Here is a 10,879-nt window from a genome sequence, read left to right as displayed (position 1 = left end):
AGAAGAGAGAACAAAGGCAGTGGAAGAGTTGAGCTGCAGATAGCCAATCAGATTAGAGACTTTTGCATAAAGTGAATATTAATGTTTCTCATTATCCTGCCGTTTTCTGACTGACTTCTATCTCCTAAGAGCACCAGAGATTTGTCATGCAGGTTACATCATTATGCTTGCTCACTTGGTTTTCCTCATGAACACTTCTTTATGTAACATTATGTAACTAAATTAGATTAGTAGCTTAGCCTCTTTTTATAATAACTTTATACATTTTTTGTTTATTACTTGTTTCAGCTGAGAGAGTAAAGGTGGTTTATTACAGCTGCTGTCACAAAGCCTGTTATGTGACCGTCCGCCACAGAAACCACAGAGTTCACGTCCAGATCATGAGAGTGAATGGATCTTTATGCCGTTTTGGGTCAACAGTGTATAAGAAGAACATTTCTTTATGTAACAGCCCTCCGACCCAACAGAAATACACCAACAGCTTAACGGATTATAGGAGAGATTGGTAGGAGAAAGGAAGTAAAGTTTTTTTTTAAGGAGAATTTGTAGGTTTTTGGGTCAACTCAGAATTAAACCAGATTGAACTGGGTTATTGTTTAAAATCCTGAATCCACGGGAGCCGGTTCAGGCCTGAAGATGATGGACGTTACGGTGATGTGAAAGATACCACATCCTATGCGTCTGTCCTCGGGGGTCCCATCTCCCGACATGTTTGGAAAACAAGAAAATCAATCAGTGTCAATTAGAGATGGCAGTCAAAGTAAACCACATACTGAGAGGGACACAGACAACAGCAGGCAACACAATTACACAGCAATCTCCCTTGAATGGGCTCCAGGTCTGAGGGGATGAGCTGATGCAAATAAAAGGCTCTTACTGTGTTTTATCTCAGGTACCCTCATGAGCAGAGACCTCCAGTGAGGATGAGAGGCAGTAGCTTCTCTGGAAGCACCCAACATCAAGTCTTTCATGTTTCAGACCTGTCCCAGTCAGAACGCACAGCTAGGGATGCCACTCTACATAATCTCTGTGATCTTCAAAGGCTCTATGGAAGACTAGGCTGGAAGATCCATGGAATTCTGTACGGCCACTTCCGTAGAAGCGCCAGCAGTCGAGTCTGGATTTAGGCTCCGAGACGTGTGAGCTTAATCACATTTGACTTGAAGTGTGAATCACAGACTAAGGAACCTTTTCTTTCACTTTCTTATCACGATGTTGTGTCGGAGACTTCATTTGCATACCGGCAACACAACAGGCTCTCACCAGTGTTTACCTCAAGGAAATGAAGCTCCAGACAAAGAGGCTGCCAGATTGCTGCAGACGTGCTGTTTAATTCTTTATTCCGTATTTCATCATAACAGATGAAGCTAGAATGAGCTTCATAAAGAGAATGAATGTTGTTTTCCCCGTTTAGTTTTCCCATTGTTTTCATCACATGAATGCAGAATCTAAAATTTGCTGCAGAATGTGTCATTTTACTATTTTTTGTTTTTCAAAATAAAAGTTTTTCTTTTGAGTTCAGCTTCTTTGAAAGATTGACTGTTTTCCGCATCACTTTTTCATGATGATGCGCGTCCACAAATTTCCGGTTGTGGTTTGATGCCTTCAGCTTTTGTGCTCTCGCTCTTCGAGGCTCCATTCGTCACCGGTTTCTGTGGCAACGTGATTTTGAAAATAGCTCCAACGGCCCACTGCTGTCGCATGTTCTCCAGGCTGAATCCCACTCTGGATGCATGACTCATTCATTGCTCATTATCATCCCACTCCCATTTCATCATCCTTATATGCCCGGGCTCCCCCGCATGGACGTCTGACGGTTGAGTGGGGGCGGGGTGGAGGCTACAAAGCTGGTGTGCTCGTGCTGCGATTGGCTGGTGGGGTCCATTTAATCTGCTGCCACTACTACAAGATCCACCTCCATCCCCCCTCCATCCTTGTTTCAGCCCGCCCTCACAGCATCCGTACACAACAGTGTGCTGTCTCTGTTCCAGGGAGAATATCAGCTCCGCACAGGGAGGAGAGGATTAGCTCAGGCATTCATCTCATCTGCATTTACGTTCATGAGCATCCAAGGCTGCACCTCTTTTGTATAAAACCTGGCGCTGCAATCCCAGAGGCTCCACTTCATCGGCTGTCACTGCTGTGAGAGGATCCACAGACCAACATTATTTGCAGACTTTCGTTACTATTTTAAATGACTGATTTGTTCTTAGCGATGTTGGTATTTAACTGGACCAATGCAAGTAACATTATATGACATGTTCTTGCTTTGAGCACCAAGGAGTTTCTTCTTTCGTCCTTTTTTTTGGGAGGTTGTTTTTTTGCACTTTTTAAATCTGTTTTGGGACATTGAACCTCCAGAATGCCATCCAAAGAGTCCTACGATGCCCTGAAGAAAGAGAAGCCTTTAGTGCAAAAGGCCAAACGAGAAGCCAATCAGGAAGATATTCTGGCGGCAGCTCTGGGGATGAGGATGGGGCCACAGAAACCTTCAGCCACTTTCTGGCAGCCACTTAAACTCTTAGCCTACTCTCAGCTCTCCTCACTGGTTCGCAGAGCTACTCTGAAGGAGAGCGACCGGACTCCCAAATCTGAAAAGGTCCACAACTTCAAGGTAAGACTTAATCAACTTGAAGGGCACTTGGTGAGCTGATCCTTTTTATTTCTTTTTCTTGAACAAAATCCTGGTTCAGAGTCACCATGTGTGTCCAGAAGGCTGCTTCTCCTCACCCCCCATGTGGGAGATGAAAAGGGAGGGAGTGGAAGGGATAAAAACAGCTTTTTTATTGTTTTTGGTTTGTCCAGCGAGGCTGTATCAAAAGAAGATCTGCTGGTGCGACATTTGGAGCACTGCTCTTATAGTTAGAGCACCAGATGGGGAGATTACGCTGCTGGAGAGGCGAAACAGTGAGGAGTTTTTTGGCCCCTGTTTTTGCCTTTTTGAAGGGACGGAGGACATCCTGGTCAGATTTTTAAAAGTGCTGATGTTAGCCTCTTTCTCCCTCGTTCTGCCGCTGCAAGCTTTTGTTGTGCTGAAGATTGCATTTTTAGCTTTCGTGTTGTCTGTTGTCTTTTTTACAATTCCAATTGTAAACAAAATGTAAAAAAGCTGTGTAAGAATTATACAAAGTAAATGACACAGTTTTTAAAAGCTGTTTTTTTCATCATGAAAACAAAAAAACATGACTTTTTACTTCAGGACAATTTTTAAGGTAATACATTTAGTGAGTTGCTGTTTTCATTGGTAATTTTTATTACATTTGCATATTTTTGTATTCATCTGCACTGGAACCTGGTAAAAGGTGCCTTTACATGTTCTCTAACAATAAATAACCAACAAACACTTGCAGCGTCTGCATGTTTTATTGGACCTGACAGCGACCCGACCCTGGATGAGAGGCAGAATTCTGGAGCTGTGGTTTTTTTGAGCTCGGGGGCCTCTCTGATTGGCTGAGCTGTTGTTACCCGGAGTGTGGGAGCATCCTTTTCCTCCACTGTTCCTATTGAAAAGTCTCCCAGCAACTTGTTTTTTCACCATGCAGATCCCCCCCCCCCCCCCCCCCCCCACACACACACACACACACACACAGTATGATCACCCTCCACTGAGGCAGAATAAAGAAGGGGATGAGGTAAACATCTTCTCTAACATCTGTCTCTTGGTTTCAGGTCCACACCTTCCGGGGGCCTCACTGGTGTGAACACTGTGCCAGATTCATGTGGGGACTGATGGCTCAGGGGGCCAAATGTGCAGGTATGTATAAATGTTACCTGGGGTACAAAGTGAGCTTGAATCTATTTGGGTTACTTGGTTTGCTGTGATTCTGGAGCTGGATTAACAAATTTTAATCCAAAATCTCAACAGTATAGTTTGAGGATTATGGGTCATAGAGTTGGATGAAACGGGGGCTCTGGAGTTGTGATGTAGCTCACATGTTACACGATGACAAAACTTGGATTTAACTTGCTTCTGTTACCTCTGGGTTGCATCAAGCATGGAGAAAAAGGAAGTTTCTCAGACGAATTCTTTATTTTTAGAAGGAATTTTGACTCAGTGCTTCACATCCTGTCATCATTACCGCCATAACAAAAGCTTTCTGTGTTTCCACTCTGGTGATTTAATGGATTTGTCACATTCCAGGCCTGAAAACGCACAATAAGCCAAATGTGGCAGATGCAGTTCAAAGCTCTCCTCATTTGGATGGATTATGAATCCTAGAGTGAGCGCATTTTGAGAATATTCACCAACGAACAGTGATATTTTTCTAAATTAATCTTCTTTTGTGTGACAGATTTAACACAAACTAAACTGGGCTGTTGCTGGAGAGCGATCCGCTCCTCTGCTTCCCGTGAGCACCCATTTCCAATAGAGCCATAACCCAGTCTGAGGTGCACATTTGATGTTTTATTGATGCAACAAAGTGTGCCACGTACATCTGTGGAGGCTCTGATGTGAATTATTAAGATCTAGATGTTGTGAGATGACAACAATCCTTTTAAAGGCGCATACGGTAAAAGTCAATCCCTATCAACTGTAAACATGCCGTCATTCCTTCAGAGTCTCCAGCCAGGAGAATCTGGGGCACCGCAGTCTCTCATGGCTCCCACATTTGCATACCAAAACATGTTCTCCCACCCCTTTTCCCCTGTTTTTGTATGTGCGAACTGTTCTTTTGGTGGAGTGCCAAAGAGCGAAGCCTCTGCTTGTGCTTGTTGTGGCACATTTCCTCATCAGAGAGCAACCCACCCCCCTGCCACCATCCATCCAGCTTCATCCCATCATGGCCATGAAGGAAACCAAAGCTGGCGTACCTCTTTAATGAGGTGCAGAGCTGTGAGTGTGGGGAAACAGCTCCGTTTCCCCACACACACATTCAAATTCAACCAAAAGAGCTGGGTCACACAGCTCAAACCCTATTTAACCCAAATACTTGGTGTGTGTGTGTGTGTGTGTGTGTGTGTGGGGGGGGGGGGGGGGGGTTGGGGGGGGGGGTGCACGGGGCACATTAAAATATTAAATTTGGTTCCTGACAAAGAGAGAGAGATCAATTTCAGATAGACTTGATGATGATATCTTCCTCAGAAATTAGCAACCTGTCTCCAAACTGAGTTTCTGTGGAGACCATCCCATTTCCTCTGTGTCCCTTGGGTATTCCCTCCCCACCTGGGACCCAAGGACCCTCAGTGTCCTCACACATTGACACGGGGATCTCAGTGGGCTTGTATCTGATGACATGCCATCCATTATTATTCCTCCTGTCTCATGTCTTTAAAAGAATCATCTCTTAAGGTAATTACATTTCAGCATCAATGCATATAAATTCAGGCTGTGAATTTCTCGGGGGACCCATATTAATCAAAGCCAACTGGTATGAGATGGTTATCCTGACCGAGCCTTCTAATGTAGTTTTTCATTTTAAATAGAAAATTAGAAATGTTTCTGAGGGATGAAATTTGTATTTTTAAAGGCTTTGTTGTGTTTGAGAAACAAAAAACCCTTCAGAAGTTGGAGACATGCGAGCTAAAGAGCTGCCCCATTTTAGTCTGGGAAACTAGGTCTTTTGTAGCCCGCAGCGCCTCCGTTCCTTCTTCCACAGACAGCGTGTGCAAGCTTGGATTAGGAGAAGACTAGAGCGTACAGCATCCTCTGGGCACCAGTTATGCACAGGTTCCATAACTGTCTGCATGTGTCCCTGTTCGAAAGCAGATCCGGGTCTTTTACCTCTGGTCCGTTGACCAAAGTCTGATATCAAAGCAAGAGGTTAGGGCTGTCAAACATGTGTTCTGCAGAAAAGCTGCAAACAAATACACAACTTGTTGCAGAAAGTGCTTTGAACATCTGATTGGGTCAAAAAACAAACATTCCTGAAAAAGTTTGTATAAATATTAAGGATGACCGATACAGGCATTAACATGTAAAATCAGAAATGACCGGCATTGTTTTTTTCTCTTTTTCTGACCCATGCACATATTATACACAAAACTTTCAGCCGCATCTCACTTAAAATGTCAAAATCTGACAGATCTGAGGCAAAGGTTTTGAGACACTTTCTGTTTTTTTAGCACAACTAGCCTAACTAGGTGGAATATGGAACATTTTAGTAAAAGTTATACTTAAAAAATAACACTTTCACAGGGCGCTTAGAGGTGTGCAGAATGAATGTACAGTTTTTCCTTTAAAAGCTATATTTAAAACAATAAATAATAAAATTTTTATTTTGTCGGGCACGGAACTGGGTTTATGTTTACATCTGCCAGCCACTAGGGGGCACCGTTGCTCTAAAAAGTCCGTTCAGCAAGGCGAGGCTGTGTGAAATAGCTGACTTGACGAGTCAAGCAGCTGGTTCTGAGCCCAGAAGATGTTCTAACAGTAAATACTGTTGTAAATGTATTAGTAGAACTGAGTCCTTACCCTGTATGATTCATCACTGGACACGGTGCTAGCTGGTCACTTAAAGTGTCAGCAGTGAGCCAATGCCCCGACGGCTGGAATATGTTTTCTGTTGTTGCAGTTACCACCTCTAAACACTAGATGTCGCCATTGTGTCCGTGTTCCATATGCAACCTTTAATTTGAAGTAGTCATATTTTGCACGGATGTTTAAATGATTGATGATAGCCGCGATGTGCTGTTAGTTCCCTCACATGATTTAGTTTTCTTATTTTTTATGAGAAGGGCCTCGATTGTTTATGTACCAGTTTATATCAGTTTCGGAAATGAAAGGTGAAATTAGAAAAATTACAATATCGTTCAAAGTCTATTTATTTCATTAATTCCACCTAAAAGGTGAAACAAAATGCAAAACCAGATAATTGAAGCCTTTATTTGTTATAATTGAGATGATTATGGCTTACAGCTTATGAAAAAACCCTAATTCTAAATCTCAGACGATTAGAATTCTGTGAAAAGGTTCAATATTCTCTAATTAGCTAATGAATCCAAACACCTGAAAGGGTTCCTGAGCCTTTAAAGGGCCTCTCAGTTGAGTTACTGAAATAAAGACTTTTGCCTAACCAAAATTCCAAATTTTTGATTTTCACCTGTTATAGACGATATCAGTTTAAAAACAATATCAAACATCCCTAAAAATTATATATTTTTCTAACAGAATATTTATATTTAAAGTGTGCAAATGCTCATAAATGGAGGAAAACTGTAGTTGTAGCAGAAGACTAGCACCTTGGTCCTGGCTACACTCAGTCTAGCCTTTAGCCTGTCAATCCACACAGAGTGAGAGGCAAATTTTCCAAACCGAGGCCTTTTAAAGGCCCTCTTTGTCGATTACAAATGTTAGTTGTTCATAAGGGCCTGACAAAAAGAAAAACACTTAATCGGTTTTGTTTTTTTGTCTTTTCCTTTAGATTGTGGTATGAATGTTCATAAAGAGTGCTCGGCTCTGGTACCAAACGACTGCAAGCCCGACCTGAGACACGTCCGTAAGGTGTACAGCTGTGACCTGACAACCCTGGTGAAAGCTTATAACACAGCCCGGCCCATGGTTGTGGACATGTGCATCCGAGAGATTGAGTCCAGAGGTGAGTGTGTTGTCTTTCTAAAGGGTGTGGAGGATGCTGATTGTTGTCAAACCATTTCATCTGTAGCGTGTATTGCTTAGGTTGTTAAAGACTGGACTCAATAACCGACTAATTTAACGTTTGTCTTTGGCGAGGTGACTGAGAGGAGTGATGAGAGGGCTGCTGATTGTAAATGTGTAATGAGAAAAACATTACTGTGTTTCCTGCCGCCTTAGCTGATTGCATTTTGGTTAAATCATTCAGCTATGTAGGAAAATCTCATTGTCTGCCCTCTAATGTATGTCTGAAGCTATGTGTGATTAATGTCTTTATTATTTTGCCCACTGATGCAGAAAACTGTTTGCATCATTCCGTGTTTCCCTTGTTCCATGACATTGTGGACATTTTGTCCTCAATCTCTAATGCATATCATTTATCATTTTCTAAATTACACCTCTTAAAAGGCGTATTGTTTTTTTTTCTGCATCATTCCTGACAGCTTGTGTGAAGTTTAAACATTGTTTATGCCATCTTTGCTCCTCTAGGACTCAAATCAGAAGGCCTCTACAGAATATCAGGATTCAGTGATTCGGTGGAAGAAGTCAAGATGGGTTTTGATAAAGGTTTGTCTTGTTTGTTTTACAGATTCCCGTCAGCTCACACACGACACCGGCTGAGATTACCTGTTTGCATATGTCCACACGAGACAGAACTTTTCAGAATAAAGAAAAAAATTGACATATTTGTGAAGGATTAGCATCCGTCTGGAGGTTTGAATCCTGACATCTCATGCAGGATTTCACTGTGTGGACAGACCTCAGGGGTTAGAAGCCATGCACTGCCTTGAATGTGGCTGCGTTGGGATTCAGTAGTCGACTTAGTGAGAGTAAACCTGTCCTGGGCCAGTGCAGTATGAATTTTAACTATAGGAAAAACCTTGCAGCAGTGGACTGGAGTCAGAGCTAGATCCGCATGCAGGAGCTCATCCATGACAGAGTGTCATTCCAGCTCACAGCGCTGTGATGTTCAGTCTGCCAGCACAAGTAGGCCACGGACTCTTCTGGAAGGCATACATAAACGAGTCAAAGTCAGAATTAAACAGGCCAAGGGGGTGATAGCTGATACTTGAAGAAAGAAAACATCAAGAGTAGACTTTTCTCCTCCACTCTGCCGGCATCCTCATCTGTTCACCCCGTGATGTAAAAAGGACTCATTTTCTTCCTCTTGTCTCCCTCTGCTTCCATCATACATCTCTGCAGATGGCGAGAAGACAGACATCTCAGCGAACGCCTATGAAGACATCAACATCATCACGAGTGCACTGAAACTGTACCTCAGGGATTTACCAGTTCCCATCATCGCATATGAAGCTTACCCTCAGTTCATCGAGGCTGCAAGTACGTCACAACTCAACAAATCCCTCTGAACACCTGCATCGTTTTTTTTTTCACATCCACACGAAATCACTACTTTTAAATTAACTTGGTGGATGTGACCACTGTTGGCTGAAATTAATTAGCAATAAAAAAAAGGTGGGAGAGAAATAAATGGTTATTCAAATACAGTTTCAACTGAAAATTTTGCATATTTTTGAGGGTAAATGTTTATTTTTAAATTCAGACAATTGATTCTTTTTTAACATTAACGTTCTTTTATAGAAACACATTTGTGCCACTGACTCTTCTCAATATTATGAGTAAACAAGACCAAATAATGATCAATCTCATGTTATGATCCTGAAAAAAGGAAAGAAAAAAGAAGCTTTACTCATAACTGCAGTTCAAACCCCGCCCACCCTTCCTCAGGAACACTAATGGCTTTTAGTGCACTACAGGAAGTGCATTAACTCCTGAGTGCTTCCTTTGTCTACCTTTAAAGAACGCTGAGTGTACAGATTAAAAAGTAAAAGTAATTTCTCTCAAAACTCTGCAGTCGCTTTGTGTTTTCGATAGTCTCGTTTGTTTTTGTCATCGTATATCTTTTACTCTTTAGCTAGACGTTGAGTAGAGACTTCAGGTTGGCTCTCTTTTTACCCGCCGGGCCCCTGATCCCACACCCCGAGGACCCATTCAGGAATGTTTTCATGCTGATCACGCCCTCCTCTCTGTTTGCCAGAGCTCACAGATCCAGAGAAGAAGCTGGAAGCTTTCCGCGTGGCTCTCGCTTTGCTGCCACAATCCCACAAAGAAACCCTGAAGTACCTCATGTCCCATTTAAAACGGTGAGGAATCCAAACAAGTTCTTCTACAACAAAACCAGCACAGAACACAGAGCCTGTTGTTACTCAGAGCTTCATCGGTGCAATTTTGGTCAATAGATGAGATATTTTTTAGTCTTCAGGCCTGCTGAGTCATTAATCATTAATGATGTGTGTCTTTTCCTAACTTTAAAACACGCTGCAGGGTGACACAGAATGAGAAATTCAATCTGATGAATGCTGAGAACCTCGGTATTGTTTTCGGGCCGACCCTCATGCGTGCACCCAACCAGGACGCCATGACAGCTCTGAATGACATCCGCTTCCAGAGGCAGGTGGTGGAGGTGCTCATCAAGAACGAAGAGGTGCTCTTCTAAACGTATAAGGACTTTTGTACAACCGCACGCTAACCGTTCCTTTGGACTCTTTGAAGTACTTTTTGAAAGGCCGCGTGTATGGACTAGAGCAGATCTAACATCTGCCCCTCCCCTCGTCCGACTCTAGGTGTGGAAGAGTTTTTTTTTTTTTACATAATCGATGGCTCCCCATTTTTGTCGGGGGATTTTCTCAAGCTGACGTGTGTATGACGTAGACTCACTTAGCATGTGTTGAGACTGTGTAGCGTTGTACTTTTCCTGTCACATCTGTAGTAGTTTTGGTATACACTCCCTGCTGCCTGCTGTGCGGCTATTTCTGTGAAACTTTGTATATCTGGCTGTGAAAATAAGCTACTGATTTTTCTGGGGTTATTTTTATGATGCTGTATTTTTTTACCTTCTTAGTTTGTTACTATAGTTTTGTCACGTGAACGTTAGGTGAACAAACCTTTCCTTTTTTATGCACTGATGATTGTTTTTTGCCTGATAGTGACATTTTTACTGTTATAAACACTTTTACTTGTGACATTAATTTTGTACTGTAATGTTTTTGTACACAACTTGTGCATGATTAATTTATTAAACCCTGATTTGAGAAACTGTTTCAGTTTCATTGTCTTAAATTAAATGAAGTGAAAGTGCAGTTTTTAATGGGATTTTGCAAGCCTGATGTGTGACTGTATGATGCCAAGTGTAAATGTGTTTGTGTAAAAGGGTTAGCTGAGAAGTTTAGATACTTAGCTAACTTTTCTTACGTTACATCCTTTTAATTAGAAAACTGGCTATAAATC

At 42.2% G+C, this 10,879-nt stretch overlaps 1 protein-coding gene across 1 annotated transcript; it reads left to right on the top strand.

The window, feature by feature from the left end:
* Positions 1-2,143: 2,143 nt before the first annotated feature.
* On the top strand, positions 2,144-10,239 carry chn1 (chimerin 1). Its single transcript, XM_015966470.3, has 7 exons — positions 2,144-2,614; positions 3,670-3,754; positions 7,362-7,535; positions 8,060-8,137; positions 8,774-8,911; positions 9,630-9,735; positions 9,917-10,239. Exons 1-7 carry the CDS (start codon positions 2,363-2,365, stop codon positions 10,086-10,088), a joined length of 1,005 nt encoding a protein of 334 aa, XP_015821956.1. The 5' UTR covers positions 2,144-2,362; the 3' UTR covers positions 10,089-10,239.
* Positions 10,240-10,879: the final 640 nt, after the last annotated feature.

Source organism: Nothobranchius furzeri, chromosome 14 (genome assembly GCF_043380555.1).
Source record: "Nothobranchius furzeri strain GRZ-AD chromosome 14, NfurGRZ-RIMD1, whole genome shotgun sequence".
Taxonomy (NCBI): domain Eukaryota; kingdom Metazoa; phylum Chordata; class Actinopteri; order Cyprinodontiformes; family Nothobranchiidae; genus Nothobranchius; species Nothobranchius furzeri.
This window is presented reverse-complemented; position numbering and strand designations above follow the sequence as displayed.